Below are 21,377 nucleotides of genomic sequence, written 5' to 3'. Positions count from 1 at the left end.
TTAACAACATCAGAATTGGCATTTCAGCATAAGCCATCTTATTTGAAATCATAATAGAAGATACTTACTTTTTCTTACTATGCTTCATTTTAGTTATAGAGTCAGAAAGTGCTCAAAACACAACTGGGATGAAACATATGGCATACTTAATGACCCCAGGACAACTTTGAAATGTTTACAAGACAGTTTGCACTAAATACATGAAATAAAGGCAAACTCTTTTGATGAGCTCTATACATTAACCAACTGGAAGTGGTCAATTTGTTACTCCTACCTCTGATTCACTTGCTTTTCAAGTTGCTGTATTTTTTCTAACAGTTCTTTTTCAACAGCTTCTCTCTGTAACTCAAACTCTTTAAGGGCTGCTTGGACAGCTTCTTCTTTTTCACTAGCGAAGTTTTGGAGACGTGCTGTTCTGTCCTGTTCTTGTGTAGCCAGCAGTAGTTTTTTGTCCTTTTCAAGCCTATGAACAGAAGCTTGGCACAGTTCTAACTGTTCACGCAGAGCAAACATTTCTCCTTCTTTTTGAGTTCTAAGTGTTTTCATATCATCATCAAATTTATTGTTTAGTTCTTTTATCTGTTCTTGCAATCTTTTTTCCACTTCACAGGTTTCTTGATATAAAGAAGACACTTTACTCAGTTCTGCCCGTAGCAAGTTGGTTTCCTCATCATGACGGTCCACCAGTTCCGAAATACATTGGTCTTTTTCAATTGTCATTAAAGTTCTCATTTCAGCTAGTCCCACTTGATATTCATCACTGTTTTCCTGAATTTTCTGAGTTAACCTGCTTATCTCTTGTCTTAAACATTCTGTTTCTTTGTCAATCAATGACTTCAAAGTATTCTGCTGTTGGACTGTGTTTTCCTCTAGCACAAGCCTAATTTCGTCAGTCTCTGCTTCCTTCAGGGCCATTTCAACTTCCAATTTGCACCTTAAATCAGACAGTTCAGAGACTCTCTGCTTCAAGTCTTGCAGCTGCTCTTCTTTTTCAATTACAATAGTTACATGCGATTCCTGCATTTCCTCAAGTCTTTTCTGATTTTCACTTTTCAATTTCTCTAGAAGGGATGCATGGTCAGCTGTTATCTTTTTGAGCTCCTGTTCATGTCTGTCGTGCAAATTCTGTTCAAATTCCATAAGCTGACTTTTTTCTTGGCTCTCATAATCTGCTTTCAATAGTCTTATTTGCTCATCATGTTCAGCTTGAAGCTTTGCAAAATCTTGCAAAGCCTTCTCCTCCGCAGATTTCAATTCAAGGATTAAACAATGTTGATCTTTCGCTTTGTTTTCCAAACCAATCAACTTCTGATCTTTCTCATTCTGCAGACACACAAAAGCCTCATTTTCATTCTTCACCAACGCAAACTCATAATCTTTATTTTGCAAGACTGCTTCAAGACCCTTTAAGTTTTCTTTTAATTGATAAATTTTTTGTTCATTTACTTCCTCATCCTCCCTTAATGTCTTCAGTCTTATTTCGTATCTGTTTTCTACAGATTGTAATTCTCTTTGATGGTTTTCTTTCAAAATCGTTTCAAGAGAGACCTTCATCCTCTCAATAATGTTTCTAATTTCTATTGAAACATACTTTAGGGTACCAGTAAAGTCACACTGTTCTTTTTCAACATGTGTCCTGAAGTGAACAAGGTCCTCTTTGATATTCCTTAAATTTAACTGTGATTCTAAGGCAGCAACTTTACACTTTTCTAACTTAACTTTCAAGGAAGCATTTTCTGTGCCATCATCCTTTGGGCACACTTTTGTGTCCTGCATTCGTCGGCTGTCTATGGCATTAATAACTGATGAATACAAAGATTCCACCATCATTTCTGGACTCTGTGGATCACTGATGTTTGGAGAGTTTGGATTTTCCTCAACAACAAACTCATTCACTGCAGACATAAAATCCGACTCTGGGCTTTCTGCTAAAGAGTCCAAGTCGAGAGATCCTTGTTTAAGAGACTGTTCTATGTTTGGATGGGTGATTGTTTCAAAATCAAAAGTATGGGCATCGATGCTGTCTGGAGACAGTTCTTCTAAAGGGCCAGGCAGATCTGAAGGTTGGCATAAGGGACCCTGAAGACTTAGTGATGGAGTTCGTGAAGAGGTAGTTGTAGTAATTCCTGTTGTCGTTTCCGTCCTTGGTGTTTTCACTGACTGCGGTGAAGGCTGACCACTGGAAGCCTGTAAATGCAAAATAGGAATGTTTTTGCAAATGTTTAAATAAAATAATTTCACTCTATACACTTAGAAAACTAGCACTCAGCTGCCTGAATCATTTATTTCACTGTGGGCTTCTAGCATGTTCTAAAATATCTTTCTAATGACCTGACCACTGATACGATTTTCAAAGTCAAATACTCCTGCCAGGCTAAAATACCCGCATTCTTTTCCACTACTATTATCAATATGTGGACATACAACATTTAACCAACCCACCTACATATCTTCAACCTCCAAAGAAAAATTAACTTACGTTAGGTAAAAATATTTCTGGTGGATTCATAATCTCCCTGCATATTCCTTACGTTATGTATACTCCTTTCATTTGTCAGACTGTTCTGGATAACTTTACCCAGAGACACTAGATGGCACCGCACGGCTTGAGGGGAGCTTCACTTCCAGATGTGACATCACCTTAACATAAAAAGCACCAATTGCATACGCCATTTACATTTTTTCCCACACTTCATTGAGGTGTGTTGAAAGGAACTGAGAGAGACGTGAAACAGGAAAATACACAACGCAACATATTTCCATACTTTGAGATCGAAATAAAAAGTCACTAGCTTATCAGTGTAGAGGGAGGGTAGTCAGGAATCTACGAGAAGTTTATGTATCCACCACAAAATCTTTACACAAGGTAGGTTGCTTTTTCCTCTGATGGATAAATCTTCCCACAGATTCCTCACATTATGAAGCAGGAAGTGAGAGCAAGTACTGATGGTTAGCCAGGGAAATCTTGCAACATAATCAGTAACATACTAGTCACTGCATGTCTGAGCGGTAAAGCAATAGTGTTTTGAAAAAGTAAGCAAGAATGGTCACATATGAAACCTGGATGTCTGTAGAAAGAGTTGTGGAAATATCCCTGGGACTGGTCAAGGCACAGTGGATCTTGATATAAAGTATGACACACCGCAAAATGTTGCATTTAGTCACTGCCTTGTCCTTTCAGTTCCAAAGAAGCTCACTAACAGCTAGTCATCAACTGTCTTATCATGTTGGGTCAATGTTGTATGACACCGCCCCTAGGAGGGCCAGCCTATGTAGACGTTCCTGCACCTTGAATGGAGAGAAGACAAAGGTAAAGGTTAACAGTCTGGTCCATACAAACTTCAGAAACTAATTTGAATAAGAAGGACAAGCAGGTGCAAAGGACCAAGTTATCGGGCTGAAAACTGTGAAGGGCAAATGGGTGGAAAGAGCTTGAAATTCTCCAAACCTGATGGCAAAAGTAATATCCATCAATAGGACTCTTGATAATAAGAACGGCAAGGGTTCATTGACTTGAATGAGGATGTCACAAAAAGTCAAAACAAAATTCTATTCTCCCTGTAGAACAATGAAGAGAGTGGGACAGAACAATTAAAACAAACCTTTCACAAAACATGTCACTAGTGGTGATTAAAACTGGGAAGGTTGGTAAGAAAGGCACATATATGGAGACAGAGTTGCCAGGCAGCCCTAATTGTAGCCACCGCTAGACCCTATTAAGGAAGGAGCATAAAAAGCGTAAGCAGTCAGATAGGTGAGATGTAAACTCATGCCATTGAAGAAATCTGCATTAGTGGCCTGTATAGATGGATTTGGTGCTATCTACAACCGCATCAGGAAGGCACAAGTATTCTTGCTGGCACTACTCAATCTCCTTGCAAACATGCTGACTGAGCGAAGGACCACGAGAATCGTGCTGCAAAAGCAGGTCTGCTCTCAGCGACAGAGGAAGAGGAAGCTGAAACTGAAAGTGCCAACAGACTGGCGAATCAGATCCTCCTCTCCCAGACTGGAGGAATTATAATCAGCTGTATCAAATTCTCCCATTCTTTCTACAGAAATATGTACAAAAGCAGGATCGGATCAAATGTATATCGTGACTCCACCAAGGAACCATCCTGATTGATGTGTAAAGCATAAAACTGAGAACCAAATGGAAACCCCAATCAGGAGAAGTTTGCCTCTGTTACATATGGGTGAAGCTCATACATGTAGTCCTCCAAAAAGAGCTGACTGGGAGCATCTGCTTTCACACTGTTGGAGTCTGTAAGATAAGCGGCTTCTGTAAAGACTTTCCATTTCTGCACCCATGTCCACAGGTGAACTGCCTCCTAACACAGGGTTTATGACCCCACATCGCACGGTTTCCTGATATAATAGACACTAGTGGTGTTTTACTACAAACCATTGGCATCTCAAGCGCATTTATGGGCAGGTGCCACTCCAACACAGACATAATGCTCTGCGCGACCATGTTGCTCAGATGAGCACTCCAACCCAGTGATGAAGCACCCATGACCATGGTAGCCTAAACCCAGTGGAAGGTTAGATGGGACTATCAGCCAGTGCAGATCCTAATGTAACATCTGCAAGTTCCGCACCTTGGCTAAGAGACTTCCTTGGTGTTGAGGGCACTGCCTCTTAGGTACCAATTGAAGGCTTTTATTGGCCACCTCTTGCGAGGCACCTACAAGATTCACACGAATGTGAGGGTGAGAGACCTGCAGGCCCGGGATTCAAGCTTCTGTAAGACACATCTAAATCAGCGCCTCTGATTAGAAGTGGGGTGAAACATCTGGACACTAAGGGTAAAGCTCAGTTGAAGAAGAGTCATTGTCTACTGGTACTCTGGCTTCGACAGTCATTCAAGTACAGGAATACACTGACTCAAAACCATCAGAGACAAGTAGTCATGTTTCAGTACCATTGTGTGGTTGACATTAGTCTATAAAGGAGTAAGACTTGAAATAGGCCTGTTCGGCCATGGGGGACTCGCTGTTGAATGTGCTGCAGCACCACAGACACTTTTGACTATTTCGTAAGAGTCAAAGTGGGACTCTTGAGTAATACCTACTAGTGAGCGTTCGCTGGATGCGGCCACCAGTGAATGGGGAATAACACCACCCACATTGTAAGGAACAGGGTAGGACAGGGATTTGGCAGAGGAAGACAAGAGACCCAACCTCAAGGGGTTTGTGTTGCTGTTGCTTGCAAATGTTATCTCTTTGAATGCGTAGAGTTAGAAATAAAATACTTATTTTTTCATACAAAAACAAGGCTTAGACCGGAAATTGATTTTGACATTGCAGAGTGCACTTTGAGTTACAGGCTGTGTTCACTAATCTGTATATAAATTACCTGCACACACCCCTACCCCCTCTCCCACCCTTCGAGGGAGCCTTTGACTGCTCGTTCCCAGATGCTACTGAAAGTCAAGCGCAGAAGTGGTACCACTTGCTCAGGATCCATAGTAGGTTGGACCCCGGAACATCAGGAGTAAAAGGCCTCAACCACCATGGATGGGCACCTTAGCACATTAGCGCGTGTGCTCTGTGCCCCTCTGAAGGAGGTTCTGACAGGGACCAATAAATGAAGGGAGTACACATGGCTGACTCGCTCTTGAAGAGCCATGACCGCTTTGGTTGTCTTTACCAGCAAGGCACGAATCCCACTGCTAGGATCGTTTGTTTTTTGGTTTGCATCGGAGTCCTGAAGCCAGTGGTTTGGCAAAAATCTTGCCAGTGTTAGGGTGGATAGAAATGTTCTTTTGCTTCTCATCCAGCACATCCACCAGCTTCTCTAAGACAAAACCCTAGGAGGTCTTTAAGCTTAGGATGGAGTGTGGGGTCAGCCTCTGTGCCGGTGGGCTAGTTTTCTATGTTGGCTTCAGCGCAAATAGGAATCCTTTAGCAGCTTGTTGCCTGCTCCTGTGGGTTGTTGATGCCCAGCTAGCCTTCTCGACTTCTCTGTGAAAAGGAGGAAGCATGCAGTGGGCAAATCTTCCATGTCCTTGGGACGCAACCTCTCAAGTTCGGGATGTACAGGATGGAGATGCTTCACCCGAAGGTTTATGCATGTTGTGGTTCAGCTGCGGACTCTATGACTATCTCCCTCAGGAGCAGTGGCCTGTCTTGTTCATTAGGCGTTTGTGAGCCTGAGACTGACCTTGAAGTGTGCCTTGTGCATGCTGTGAAGATTTTGTCTTCGGGCCTGAGATTGGTGCACATTGCTCCTCCTGCTCAACAAATTCAATCAGTTTTGTGATATCAGAGCTGCTGGAGAAGTGTGTCTCAGTCTCTTCTGCTTCATTGTGTGCCTGGATGCAAAAAGGGTCAGGCATTTCCTCTTGAGCGCTCAAAATGTCTTTGATGCCGTATATGATAGGTGTCTAAGACAAAACTTGCGAGCATTACACAAAAGTGTAATACTATAAGCAAAAACAAACTGTAGCACACTGCAAACATTTTTAAGAGAACAAGATAAAATTACAATGAGATTCAAGGATAAGGGATATCGTCATAGTAAGGCTAATCCCCAAAACCAAGAGGAACTGCTACTCCGCACATAATAGAAAAAATCTATTGAACATTGCAGACTAATTTTAATCCACGGGCTAGAAGTCCACGAGATTTGTTATCTCCTTAGAAGGAAATGGCAATCTTTGAAAACTGATCCAGTTATAGGGAAGCACATCCCATAGATTCCACTTTGCATAAAAACATTCAAGATTATGTTAAGATAATCGGGTTTCCAATCATTTAGGGAAATTGCAAAGTCTTCATCAACTTAAACAAATGTGCTAAAAGAGCAGAAAAAAATCTCAAAAAGCATATATTGCCATAGTATTTTTAACACTGAAGTGAACTACTTTGTGTGTGAGCATGCTACTTGCAATCACAAGGGGAACTCCACAGTGTATGGAGAGGGGAACGGGAGGCGTGGGGTTTTAGGAGCTAGCGGCCTCCATTACTGAATGATTACCACAGAAAGCTGCTCCTAATGAAGTGTGACCCTACTACAGTTAAAGACCTATTGTGAGTTAGGGCATCTCACAAAAAGTGACGGACTGATCTCACACACCACCTGGTGTCATGCTTCATCATCAGCCAGTCCTCGCCCTCCAAAACCTTCGTTTGATGGAGGGCGGGCATACACCTGGAGACAGGGATGCACTTCTAAACTAAAGAGTGGGGGCCCGTGAGGTGGAACGTGAAGTTAAAAATCATTATAGTTACCAGAGAAATTTTTAATGTGGCCAATAACTATATGATGCTAAAAACAAAAGGACGGTGAGTGGGGTATTTAGTGTCCCCTAACCGTCTTGTGAAAGGTCGACATGTTTCTGCCTAGTTGGCCCGAACGGGTCCAGGGCACTCATCAGGACCTAGGTTTAGAATTGGGGCTCCGTTCTTACCAACAGGAAGCAAGAAAGTACCACTGTGCGGGTGTGGCGAGGGCCGCACTCCGCTTCCTACTTGGCTTCCAACCGTCAAGGCCTAGTTGAAACAACTACTTGCCACATGGGGGGAGGGGGCACTCCTGTTCATTTGTCTCAGGGAAAGTGTCCCGTGTTCAGCCTACGGTGTTGTTCCCGGTCCTCCCGAAAGTAGCACCTCACGGGCCCCCACTCTTTAGTTTAGAAGTACATCCCTGTCTCCAGGTGTATGCCTGCCCTCCATCAAACGAAGGTTTTGGAGGGCGAGGACTGGCCGATGATGAAGCAGGACACCAGGTGGTGTGTGAGATCAGTCCGTCACTTTTTGTGAGCATGCTACTTGCCAGTAGCTGAAGTGGGCTAATTTACTGCCCGTGCTGTGGTGGGTGGAAGTAATTGTAAATGTCGCAAAAACAGATAAATGGAAGAAGGTGGCTAATGGAAAACTCCTATATGTAAGTATATTAAGGACAAGGACATAATTTTAGGGGGGAAAAAATCAAAAAGTATTGGCCAACGCCAGACCTAAAAAATTATTGCATAACTCACCTGGCTTTACATACCCATGCGACAAAGCGTATGTGGGTAGTACTATTTTTCCTGTATATGAGTATATTGGAACAGCTGAATATGTTATGTGGACACTGACTATCCTGTGGCGAGGCCTAGCATTCTCTGCAGTTTCACCCCATACGTTTTTCTTTCACCCTTCCTGTTTTCTGATTTCATTTTTGCTGGCACTTTACCACTGCTAACAAGCGCTATAGTGCTTTTGTTTTTCTCCCCTAAACATGGTAAAATTGACCTACACCTAACTGGCACATTTATTTTACAAGCTATTCATTAGTGAAGTGTTACTGCATGTACTCAGGAACTGTAAATTAAATGCTAGATGGGCCTGCACTACTCACTGTACCACTCACTTTAAAACATGCCTCAGGCATGCCACTGCAGAATGTAGTACAATTTTAGATTGCCTATTCGCTCTGGCAAAATAAACATTTTACTAGGCCTAAACCTTCCTTTTTAATACATACAAGTGACTCCTAAGGTATGATCTAAAAATCCATAGGGCACAGTGAATTCAAAGTGCATTGTATTAAAAAAAAAAAGTAGGACAAGTGGGTTTAAGTTTCCACATGTTCAAGCAGTGAAAAACTTGAGAATTTTTTTTTCACAACTGCAGGGCCCATCTCTCTCATTAGATAAAATTGGTGATGACTTCTGATTGGGAGTAGGTAGAAATTTAATGTTTGAACTCAAATGCATTGCAATTTAAAATCCTCTCTAATGGTAAAGTCAGATTGTAAGTAACAATTCTGAAAATGCCACATATTAGAAAGTAGGCATTTTCTTGTCCTAACCAATTGGTGCCCACTCCCCGTTTCCTGGGTCACATAACTGTGAATTGCACTGCTGTTGGGGTTAGTGTATTCCAGCCAGACAGTGAGATAAAGGGGACTTGGTGTAGGCAGGATTGTCCATCCTGCTTAGATAGCTGGGGGCGGAGCTGGTCGAACCCTCATTTACAGTCCAAAGGGCTTGCTGCTAGCATGCACACAGAAACCCGACATCAGCCTTTTGTCAATCCCTAACTTCTTAGAGCCTTAGCAGGTGAATGAAATAACCTTGCAGAACCAGATGTGGGGGGAGCCACTTCGAAGGCTGCCACTAGGTATAAATATTGTAACCTGAGAACAATTCCTCAGTACACTTCTAGAGCTGTGGAAGATTCAGAAGGACTGTCTAAACCCCCAGAGGACTGCTCTGCTGCTTGAAGGAGAAATGGACTTGAACCAAGGGCCACCAGAAGTGACATCAAAGGCTTATTGGCTCCCCTCCTGTGTGAGCAACAGGAAGATTAAAAGCTCCAGAGAACTTGAACCCTGTTCTTGGCCTTGGCTGGTGTGAGTCCTAACAACCCTTAAGTGGTGACCCCTCCAGGGCCTGGACCTTTGAAAATGGTGTTGGTGGTACTACTCCAAGAACTTGGGACTTAGAAAACTGTTGATCAAAAAGTGGCCTGAGAATAGAGAGAAGACCAGGACACGTGCCAGCCGATCCGCCCAATGTGCATCGCCGGTCGGCCTGACTCCGTAGCAGTTCCAGATATGTTCTTCTGAACAGCACCAAACACTGAATAACGGGACCTCTTGGAGAAGGTATCTGGCCTTGTGGAGAACTTGTCAACTACAGCCTGCAGCTTTGTTCCGTCGTAGAATTTTGACTTACAAAAAAAATGACTATGTCAGAATTTAGAACTCTTCAACTCGACTTTCTCTAGCAGCTGCCTGACAACACCTCCTCGGACACTGCAGGCTGCCTTGCCCCATTGAACTTTTACGTTCTTAGGAACTTGTCTTCAAAATGTCTTTTAAGTCTGAATGTAAGCCGAGCTGGGACCGATCCAATTTGTGCATCCGAACCATGCTTCATCATTGTTGACCTTAACTTTTGACTCTGACCGGGTATGCAGCGTCCAGATATCTGGGGTTGGCGCTTTGATGTTTAAGGCATTGTTTAGAACTGAAAATTAAAAAAATTCATAACACTAGTTCTACTGATTAGCCTTAGTTTATTTGGGTGTCATTTTATTAATAACAATAGATGCCGTTACTAGCCTGTGATCAAGAGTCAGGAGACTCGAAACGCGTTAGGCACCTTATGTCTCGACAATTAAAAGCAGTCTTGCTCCTGCATACGAATAAAGCTTCTCAACAAGTGGCCTGCAGTGGAGTGCTCTTTCGTTTCTTGGATAAGACATGGCACTCATAATTACGGCTGTCCCGCCGTGAAAGAAGCACCGCCGTTGAAATGTAGAATGGAGCCGCTGGGGCACAGAACTTTTCGCAGCCCCGATGCGGTCACAGCAGACCTTTAATTGAACTGTTTTTTTTTTTGTCAGAAGCCCACTGGAGGGTCGTGTTTAATTTGAGATATGGCAAAGCGGAGCAAACCCACTGGAGGGTTACAAATAGTAGCAGCACTACATACCCCATAGTGCACGGCGTTGAATTGAACTCACCTGCGAGGTCCCACCTGAGGGATATAATTTCCGTGAACTGCTTCCTGCTCCGTGATGCCGTTACTAGCCTGTGATCAAGAGTCAGGAGACTCGAAACGCGTTAGGCACCTTATGTCTCGACAATTAAAAGCAGTCTTGCTCCTGCATACGAATAAAGCTTCTCAACAAGTGGCCTGCAGTGGAGTGCTCTTTCGTTTCTTGGAAAAGACATGGCAATCATATTCATATATATATATATATATATATATATATATATATATATATATATATATACACACTGTTCCTCATCAATGTAAAGTACATTGTGTTCATTACCCTCGAAAATCAAAGTGCACGTGCAGATAAAACTTTGAACAATTCCAATTCATGTCCACAATTGCATGTAGAGTAAGAGTCATATGAGGGTGAACTTGAGTCCCAAATTCATCATATAATGTGATTAATTACAATGATTAAAAGATCATATTAACAATACAGTACATGAAAAGTTAATACTAAAGTGACTAGTGCAGATGTATATTATGGGTAAAAATTTATTCAAAGTGAAGTACACATCAAATTAAAATTTGCCATCCAGTCAAAATCTCCACAGCAAGAGTAAAAAAGGAGAGAATTTAGAGAGAGTTTTTAGAAGCCCGGATCATAGCATAATTCATCTGGTAAGAAGAGGGTTCTATTATAACCAAGGTCATGGTGGACCTATGCTTGGGAGGTATAGCCAGCTAAGGCTGGGTTGTGAGATCCTAAAAGTCCCAGTGACTAGGAGTAAGGTGCCAGTGCACACACATATGAAGTTAGTCAATGTAAATTGAATGAAAGTTCATTAAAATGTGGAAATTGGTTCAAGGCCCTTTTCTGGCGTCCCATTATACACCCTATCCGCCATATTATGGGCCGGGTCAACGGCTAACGAAATACGAGTATCCTCCTATTATTCCTAATGTCCCTCTTCCCTTTCTCCGCCTGAAGGCTGGCACATACGCAACATAGTGGCCAGCCATCATGCATTTTTTTCAGGTTTTGTCCTGTTTCCTTGCTCGCAAACAGACCCGGTGGGATAGTTGTCCAGCATTTTTTTGTTTTTCCGACACTTATAATGCTAGCAATAATATCAAGGGACAAGCAGCTCTCACTCTGCGCGGCTAGGACTGAGGAGTTGCAAAACAACCGTGTGTCCATGACCATCCCGCTTTCAGAGGACGTTCAGCCCTCTATGTGCCCTGATGTTGAAACAAGGACCGCACAATGCTTCGTTTCCTTCACCTCCAGATACCGATAACCCTGAGACTAGCCGCACAATTCTTCGTTTCCTTCACCTCCAGATACCGATAACCCTGTGAGTAGCCGCACAATGCTTTGTTTCTTTCCATCCCAGATACCAGTAATCCAGTAACCTGCCGTACAATGCCTCGTTTCTTGCCGCTCCAAACATACTGACACCAATCTGTTTGCCCCTATCTAACAAACAAGCCTTGGGCTATTTCGTAACCGCCGAGACTACTATGACTCATGTATAATTGTATCACAATGAATTTAAATGTGCTCGGGGTGAGCTCCTCCCTTTTTGTTTGTAAAGGAATGTATAAAATGTTGTCAGTGTAAAAACAGACCAGACTACTCCTGAGCCTTTTACGGTGACGGAGCTCTCCCTTAACTCGAGTTACTGAATAAAGACTCCTGAACTCTAACTACCACGGACTCTGCTCTTCATACTTGATCCTACTGCTATTATAGAAATTCTGATTCCGGTAATGGAGAATTATTTACCATAAAAAGTACGTTGAATTTCAAAATTGTTTTTCATAGGAACCGATTTTAATAAATTTTTATTCTACGACACGGGATTCAGATAGATTCATGTTTCGAATAGGACTGATGCATTGTGGTATATATTTACACAACACCAAAATGGGGACTTTGCAAGCCAAGAAGAAAAGCAGGCTTTTTTGCCATTAACATTAAAGAAAGACTAGATTTCTTTATTTACAATATTATTTTTCACACACTAGGAAGAATTTATTAGTACATGCTTGCATAGAGGATTGGCCTGCAAGGGTGAGCTTGTGTGCCAATCAATATTCTGACAGCAGTACTGTCATGGTGAAAGTGATTGTGGTTTGGCAGGAAGTTATGGACGTTGCTGCAGCTAATTCTGAGGAAATCTGTTGCAATGGAAATCAGAGTTAAGGTCCTCTGGAGCCTGTAACATTAGGGTACACTTAATATTAAGGTTCTCTACAAAACGGATCCTAATGACAGTCAAGGTAGCAACTATTAGGGGTTTTGCACATCATCCAGATAAAGAAGGCAGGTCTTGTCATCGCCTGTATCACCATGGTTATCGGTTTCTACAACCCCATTAACACCACAGTCTTAGACCTACATCAGGCACTGACATTTCACCCAGGGATATACTGGGATTGTTGCAATACCAATAGGTTTCTTATCTTGAGAGTCATTCTTAGTCTCAGAAATGACAGAAGCGGATAGGGGTGATACCCTGCTTGGGGAAGTATCTGAACAAAGTAATGTTGATGGTTACCATTTCACAGATGTAAGTCAAATAAACTTATGTTTTTTAGTAACGGAGCTGTCATCAACAGTTTCTTGAATGACTGAGACCTGGTCGACGATGAAGTTGTTGTAAAGAGAATGGATGTCATTGACAGAGGGTTCAACAGAATGAATGTAATAAACAGTGAGGCCACTTACGAATGCATGGTCACTGTTGGAGCGGTCATCAATTTTGTCATTGTAAGGGTGAACATTGATGAAGAAGCTTCTGACAATAGAACAATCATCAATGATGATACAAGCACAGGTGACAGAGAGGTAGTCGACAGCAGAGTTATGGACGATGTAAAAGGCTGAAACTTTACACAGCACCTCAAAAATGTTTGACTGACCTGTCCACCTTCATTTCAGGAATTAAGTCCTTAACTTAGTAGGTTTCCAGTCAAAGTCTCTGCTTCAGGCATCCTACCTTGAGCCAGCTGATGCTTTTGAGGCTTTAAATGAAGTAGAATGATGGGACTTACCTGAGAAGAAGGTGGATAATCAGCACTGGCTCCCATTGAATCAATTTCTAAAGATAACGTTTGTGATCATTCAAGGTTTTGCAGAGAATTTTCTGCCAATCACGCACTCTTTGATCTTCTGAAGAGGACAGAGAATGTGCTCATTGTGGGAATCTTCAATGTACAGCTTCTTCTTTCACAGGAGTTGCAGGCACAATAATTCTTCCATGCTAAAGTAGGGAATCTCAATTAAATGAACATCTAAAGACAGCAGCCCCCAAAGTGGAAGTGCCAGGAAAGATGAAGAGCCAGTTAAAGATCAGGAAATAAATAAGCAGGAGATAGAGCAGGGCTCTGATAGGATTGCCTCTCACGAGATGTGGAAAATATTGTTGGCTCTTGGGACCCCGAGTGGTTATCAGGCTGCTGAAAGTGGATTGGTTGAAGCTTGGGACTTTCACTCGGAGGTTTTGGGCTACTAAAGTGACAGTTTTTTAAGGGATGCTGCTGCTTTAAGGATACTGCAGGACTCCCAGCTCGATGAGGGGAACGATTCAAGCATTCAAGTCTATGAAAGAGCTAGTGATAAAGATTATAAATTAAATTTAACAAACCTGAGATGATTACAAGGACGTAGGACCAGATGTACAAAGGTTTTTTGTGGGCGCAAATGGGTTTTAGACCCGTTTGCGCCTGCCAAGAACCAGTAGCCCATGTACTAATCCTATTTTGCAACTCGCAAAATAGGATTAGCGACTCGCTATTAGGAAGGGCCGATCCAAGGGCGTCCCTTCCTAATAGCGACTCCTTAAGCTATGTAGGAATGTTTTGCAACCACAATTGCAGTCGCAAAACACTCGCAGTTTACAACCCTTCTCGGAAGGGTGGTAAAGCACTTGCAAACGGGAAGGACCCCTTCCCCATTGTGAATGCATGCTAAAATATTTTTTAAGCACAGGCAGTGGTCCCAGGGACCAAAAGCAGTCACTGACATCGAGGTCTGCTGACCCCAGCAGGCCACCAGCCCTGGGAGTGCCAGCCATTCCCAATGGGGTGGCAAATTGCAACAAGCTCATTAATATGCACGACGCATGCAATTTGCGACCCCCATTGGGAATCGAAAACAGTGTCTCAGACCTTCCAGTGACCCATCGAGCTCCTTGATGGACAGGAGGTCAGGGAGAGGTTCACTCTCCTCTTCTACCCCATCAACTGTACAAGAGCATGCTCCACTTCAGACCTCTCAAAGCGAGGCTTGAGACAGTTCACATGGAGAACCCTCAAAGGGTTTTTGTGAGTTTGCAAATTCACCAGGTAGGTGACATCACTTTTGCGTTCCACCACCTCAAAAGGCCCAGTCCACTTGTCCTGCAGGGAACAAGGTTCCACTGGGTCTATGACCACACTTTCTGACCATGCTGAAACTATACCAGGGTAGCATTCTGGTTGTATAAGTGGCTTGCTTCCAGGTTCCCCTGAGCGAGTTTCCTAAAGCGGGCAGTTTGGTTCCTGAAGTCCAGCATGTAGCTAAATACAACCTGGGGAGTTTTCCTGGGAGCTGCCTCCCAGCCTTCCTTGACCAAACTAAGAGGGCCTCTCACAGGGTACCCATTCAGAAGCTCAAAGGGACTGAACCCTAGAAACGTCTGTGGTATCTCCATGTATGCAAACAGAAGGCATGGCAAGAGGACGTCCCACTTATTCCTCATGGGTTCTGTTAGACCCTTGATCATGCCCTTCAAGGTTTGGTTGAAAATCTCCACCAAACCATTACCTTGAGGGTGGTAAGGAATGGTGAACTTGTAGGTTACACCAAACTCCTTCCACAGGGATGTCACATACTTACATATGAAACTGGTGTCACAGTCAGAAACCACCTCTCGAGGGAAACCCATGGGGGAAAAGATCCCCATTAATGCACGGCCCACCACTTGCGCCATCGTTGTCCTGAGAGGGATTGCTCCTGAGTACCGGGTGGCATGGTCCACCAAGACCAGGATGTACCTGTTGCCAATGACTGTCTTGGGATCCAGTGGCCATACAATGTCCATCCCAACCCTTTCAAAAGGGGTTCTAACAACTGGAAAAGGTTGGAGAGGAGCTTTACACTTACTCCCAGTCTAATCACCTACCTGGTGAGTTTGGCAAGACCTGCAATGTGCATCTGACTGCCTTCTCTTTTGGGGCAAAAAGAAGTGGGTGATAAAGTCCAGGAAGCCTGGAGTTCACTCACCCTGCGAGCAGAGGTGATGGCAACCAGAAAGGCAGTCTTTAAAGTGAGGAGTCTGAGAGGACAGTTATGTAGCAGCTCAAAGGGAGCACACATAAGATCAGTAAGAACCAAGCTGAAGTCCCACTGAGAAATTACGGAGGGAACAGGAGGAAAAAGTTGAGTAATACCCTTAAGAAAATGATTTAGAACAGGGGACTTGAAAAGAGAAGGCTGATCAGGAAGCCTAAGAAAGGCTGAAATGGCAGAGAGATAGCCCTTAACAGTGCCCAGAGCAGAGCCCTGCTGGCCCAAAGAAAGGAGGAACAAGAGAACCTCAGATACAGGGGCAGAAAGGGGATCCACAGCCTTTACTGCGCACCATGCTACAAATTTGTTCCATCTGCAGGCGTATATCGTCTTAGTGGAGGGATGCATGGCATCACAGACAGTCGTGTAAAAGAGCTGACGTCAAAGCGCGAGGGCGGCATCTAAGTAGCTATAGCGACGTCATCCCGGCAACCACGACACCAACGACGAACGCGGAGCTGACCAACGTCATCTTTCGATGCACAGGGGTACTGCTGATGAAATATTCTCCGGATCGAGTCTGACGCCAGGGGGTAATTCTAAAGGTAAGGAAGCTATAACTAATTGTCTCTTTCAGATAAGCCTGTCAAAGGTCTTGTCCCGCCAAATTTATGGCACGTTGTGAGCCAAACCCAGTAGGAAGTTCATGAAGCGCTGGGGTAGCACCAGCACACCGGCTGACCGAGGCTCAGCGACCTTAGTATCCCGACTGATCACCAGCTGCCTGGTGAGCAGCTTGCTGCCACAAACCTTCCAAAGAAGGGCACTCTTTCTGCTCCCTGCAGAATTCTTCCCTGGTGGGGCCACCTTCTTGCTGCCAATGGGTGAGCTCAGATAAGTTCCCCAGTTCAGCAACATGCTCCCCTATAGGTACCGGGGCGTCACCCTCAAGGTCAGCCTCCTCCCGGACCATGGGAACCTCAGGGGCAGGTTTCCCACGCCCCCTGCCCTTTCTCTTGGCAGGAACCTGGACCACTGTTTCAGGCTTGAGATCCTTCTGATCACCCTTTTAGGCCGCCACTGAGCGAGTGGTCATGCATGCCCACTCTGGCAACCCAAGCATCTCCAAGTGAGACCTGAGCTCAACATCCTTCTAAAAGGACTGCTCCAGGTCATTACCTAGAAAATATTCTACAGGCATGGTAGAGCTCACAACCATCCTGAAGGGACCCGAGACCCTCCCCATTCAAAGGGAACCTGGGCCACCATTCACTGGCGCTCTGAGTTGTTCACAGCAACGACTCGGTGGAATGCCCCGGGGACTACTTGCTCCTCAGAGACCAGGTGAAACCGGACTGAGGTCACACTGGCTCCAGTATCTCAGAGAGCCTAAATCCTTTTCCCACTGATGGTCACCCAGACGCGGTATTTCTTAGTGTTAGCAGTCACCTGGGTTCCTGAGACCATCTCACCGTCCCCTAGTGAAACGAGGGTCATTTCTGCGGCATCGCCACCCTCCTGTGGGTACACCTTCTCCCCGAGCGCTACACTAGCCAACACCTTGGTCTGCCCACCGGTGGATGACTGTGCCTTCTTGGGACACTTGGGGTCCCCCTTCAAGTGATCCACCTGCTCACACACATAGCACTTGCAGGGGACCGTCTATGCAGGCTTTCCTGAAGAGACCTCTGCTTTTTTGTCTCCTGGGGGATGGGAACCTTTACCCCAGGAATTAGTTTGGGGCCCTTTAGAGAACTCCTGTGCTTTACCCTTGTCCCTCCCACTCTTCTGCTGGGGACCCTGGCCACCTTTGGCTGAGTCTCCCCCAAACGCTTTTTTGTGGACCCTGGTACTCATCCAGCGGTCTGCCTCCATAGCAAGCTTCCTGGGGTCAGTCAGCTTACTATCAACCAAGTGCTGGTGCAGCTCTGCAAAACATAGACTAGACAAGTGCTCCTATGCAATCAAATTGTAGAGCCTCTGAAAAACTGTCACATTACTGCCCTTCACCCAGCCATCCAGTGACCTGCAGAACAAATCCACACATTCCAATCAAGTGCTTGCATCAGTTTTCTTACTGGACCTAAACTGGTCCCTATACTTTTCAGAAGTGAGACTATAATTGGTGAGAAGGGCCTCATTCATGTCAAAATAGGTAAGGTTACACCTCTTACCCAAAGCCACTAAAGTATCCCTTGCTTCTTCTGGGAAAAGAGGTCACAATTTCGCCCAATTCTTCACAGGGACTTCATTCATGTGAATAGATGCCTCATAACGCTGAAAACAGCTTTGTATGTCATGCACCTTTTTGAATTCTTTGCCTACAATCTTGAGGATGTGCACAATTCTATCTGCCTGCACTGATGAATTGCTGCCACCATCTGAGCTGGGGCTAATCCTTGGCTCCAGCTCCTTAAGACTAAGGGCCCCATGCATCAAACAAAAAACCGGTCGGAGAATCTGCCCCTTTGCTAACGGTATTTTTGCATTTGGGATGCACCATCATCACCTTGCACCCTTGAAATTGCATGCGCAATTTGCGAGTACCTAATGGGTACTCGCAAATTGTGCATGCAATTCCCATTCATTTCCATGGGCCTGTAGACCCATGGGAATGAATGGAAAGCCATTCCTTAATTGCGATTCGCAATTTGCGAGTCACAATTAAGGAATGTTAAGAAATCGCTATTTTTAAAGCAATTCCTACATGCATATGCTTTTGGGATTCCTTATTTTCGATTCCTTAATAATCGCAATTAAGGAATCGCAAAAGCCTTCCTTGATGCATCTGCCAGTAAGTTCATGATCTAAGATCATCTTCCTTTCTTCCATGGCTATTCTTTTGTCTTCCCTTTCATTCTCCAGCCGGGGTTTTTCTAATTCAAACTTCCTTGCTTCCCGCCTGTCCTCCTTCCGGGGACAAGCCACTGCTGCCTTGCCTGGAGGGCTCCCCCTCCCAAAAGCACCTCCACCCTGGGAACAGGTTCTTCTGCCGCCCCACTGAGATCTCCAGACTGACCACTGGCATGTCTGGCTGCAACCAAGGCCCTCAGCGCCTTTTGTAGCTCCTCCTTTCTGGTGAGGACGCTGACTTGGACCTTTAGGTTTTTGCAAATTGCCTTCAACTCTTTCACGTTGTAGGATTCTAACCTCTCCTCCTCAAAGGTCACTTCCAAGGATGCAACTGATGATGCTCTTGATTCGGACATGATGAAGTAGCAAGTTCAAACAGGCAAGATCAAGAATAGGCCAAAAAAGAACCAGTATGTTGTACGTAATGTTCTGTGATATGGTAGTAGTGCACACCAATCACTGCAAGTCAAGTGCAAACACAAGTCTTATCCGCACCACTGACATCCAATGTTAGAAATGGGGTCTCTAGTTGGCAATGGTTTGCACCTTTGTCCAAGTAGGGACCCTTCTTCGTAGTCAGGGTAAGGGAGTTACACTCCTAAAATAACCCCTGATCACCCCCTTGATAGCTTGGCACGAGCAGTCAGGCTTATCTCAGAGGCAGTGTGCAAAGCATTTGCACATACCCAACAGTAATACATAACACTACAAAAGGACACCACACCAGTTTATTAAAATATCCAATATTTTTATATAGCCAAAACAATAAGAATCGAACATACAGTACGTAAAAATACATACTTTGCAAGATATCCTTAACATTTTAGAAATAACTCAAAAACACAGTTCTTCTGAGTCGGTAGTTCTGTCTGGGGCTACCGCAATGATGAAAACAACAGGGTCTAACAGCTCCAGCTGACCGCGTCAGTACAGGCCAGCTCAAGCGGAGACAGACTTGTGAACAGTATCTGTGCTGTTGTGGCTGGTACGTTGGTGCGCGCCGGTCAGAGCAACCGTTGCGGTTGCGTTGCAAAATGGTAGCGGTGTAGGGTGCGGTGCTCTCACGATGCGGTGCAGGCAGGTTGCGGTGAAAGCGACCGAGCCAGCGGGAGCTGGCGTCGGTCGGCCCAGACTGCCGTGTGGGACGAGGCAGTGCGTCGTGAAACTTACGAGTGGTGCCCCCAGCTATGATTTAGTCACGGGTGTCGAAGTCAGGAGGTAGCGATGGCGGGGGTGAGACGAGGGTGGCGAAATGAAGCCTGGCGGTGCGGAGTGCAGTGCCCACAGGTCACAGTGCAAGCAGCGGATCAGCAGTGGTGGTCGTCGATGAGACCAGGGTTGCGGTGCGAGATGCAGCGGTGCCCTCTGCGGTGCCTTCAGGACAAGGAGCCGGTGACAGAGTTGGTTGCCTTTCTCTTCTCTGTGGCAACTGAATCAATGGTTTCTGAAGTGGTACCCAGAGGTTGGTGAGTTTTTGATGTTCCAGATACCTCAGAACAGGTGACAAGCTCTACTTCAAGCCCTTGGAGATACTCAGCACAAGTAAAGAAAGTTCAGCCCAATGCTTTCACTGCCCAAGGCAGAAGCAGCAACTGCAGGCCAACCCAACCAAGCAACAAAACAGCAAAGGGGTGGTACTCCTCCTGGCAGCTACCCCAGCACTTCTTCTTGACAGGTTCCTTGATTCCAGCGAGTTCTAAAGTTCTGGAGTCTGGGTCCCAATATTTATACTCAAAATTCCTTTGTCCTCTCTGGCCCAGCTTCCTGGCAGGAGGTGGAGACAGCATTGTTCAAGGCAGACCAGGCCCATTCAGGTACAAGGAAATCTCCTCCCACTACTCTAAATGCAGCCCTGGTCTATTCAGCCCAGCCCTGACTCATCCAGGAAAGGCAGGACATACCTCGACCCCCCCAGTGGCTGTCGGAAGAGAATGCACTTTCCCAGCCCCTGTCACTCCAAAGCCAGTCAATCCACAAACCCAGCAGAGGCACACAGGATGGATAAGCAAGAAAATAACTACTTTCCAAAAGTGGTATTTTCAAACGCAAAACATAAGGAAAATGCTACTTACCCAGTATGCATCTGTTCTTGGAATTTAGAGCTGTAGAATCTCATGCTTATGCATAGATCACCATCTAGTGTTGGGTCCGGATGTTTGCACTTTGTTTTTCTTCGAAGAAGTCTTTCTAGTCATGAGGTAGGTGACTTCTCCTCTCGGTGATACTGCACATGGTCATCGACTCCGTCTTCTGATTTTTTTCCCCGCAGAGGGTGAGAGAATGGAGTAGTAGTAAAGAATAGAGATGGCCATGTGTATATATGAATAGTAATAAGAGAACTACAGCAGCTACGGGCACCCAGGGAGGTGGGTGGGCGCATGAGATTCTCCAGTTCTACATGCCAAGAACAGATGCATACTGGGTAAGTAGCATTTTCTGTTTGAGGCATGTGAGCTGTAGATCACATGCTTATGCATAGACTATACAGCGGTTTCCCCTAAGCAGTGGCTATCCCGTAGCTGATGGAGTAGTCAAACAGTGTTCTAAGTACTGCTTGGCCCACATTAGCTTGTTGTCTGGCTAACACATCTACACAATAATGCTTGGTGAATGTGTGTGGTGTGGACCATGTTGCAGCTTTGCAGATGTCAGTATTAGGGATGTTCCCTAAGAAAGCCATAGTAGCCCCTAGCTTACGAGGGGAATGTGCTCTAGGGAATACGGTTAGAGTCCTTTTGGCTTTTGCATAGCAAATCTGAATACAATTGACAATCCACCTAGCAATACCTGATTAGGATATAGGATTGC

The 21,377-nt window shown here is 44.8% G+C and overlaps 1 protein-coding gene across 9 annotated transcripts in view; it reads right to left on the bottom strand.

The window, feature by feature from the left end:
• The window catches only part of RB1CC1 (RB1 inducible coiled-coil 1), a 666,167-nt gene that overhangs the window by 290,726 nt on the left and 354,064 nt on the right, over positions 1 to 21,377 (bottom strand). For all 9 annotated transcript variants that reach the window (XM_085605628.1, XM_085605635.1, XM_085605627.1 and 6 more), the window contains one exon: positions 275 to 2,187. In XM_085605628.1, coding sequence (XP_085461754.1) covers positions 275 to 2,187 — 1,913 coding nt within the window. The remainder of the gene's footprint in view (positions 1 to 274; positions 2,188 to 21,377) is intronic.

Source organism: Triturus cristatus, chromosome 5_1 (genome assembly GCF_964204655.1).
Source record: "Triturus cristatus chromosome 5_1, aTriCri1.1, whole genome shotgun sequence".
NCBI classification, from domain to species: Eukaryota; Metazoa; Chordata; class Amphibia; order Caudata; family Salamandridae; genus Triturus; species Triturus cristatus.
This window is presented reverse-complemented; position numbering and strand designations above follow the sequence as displayed.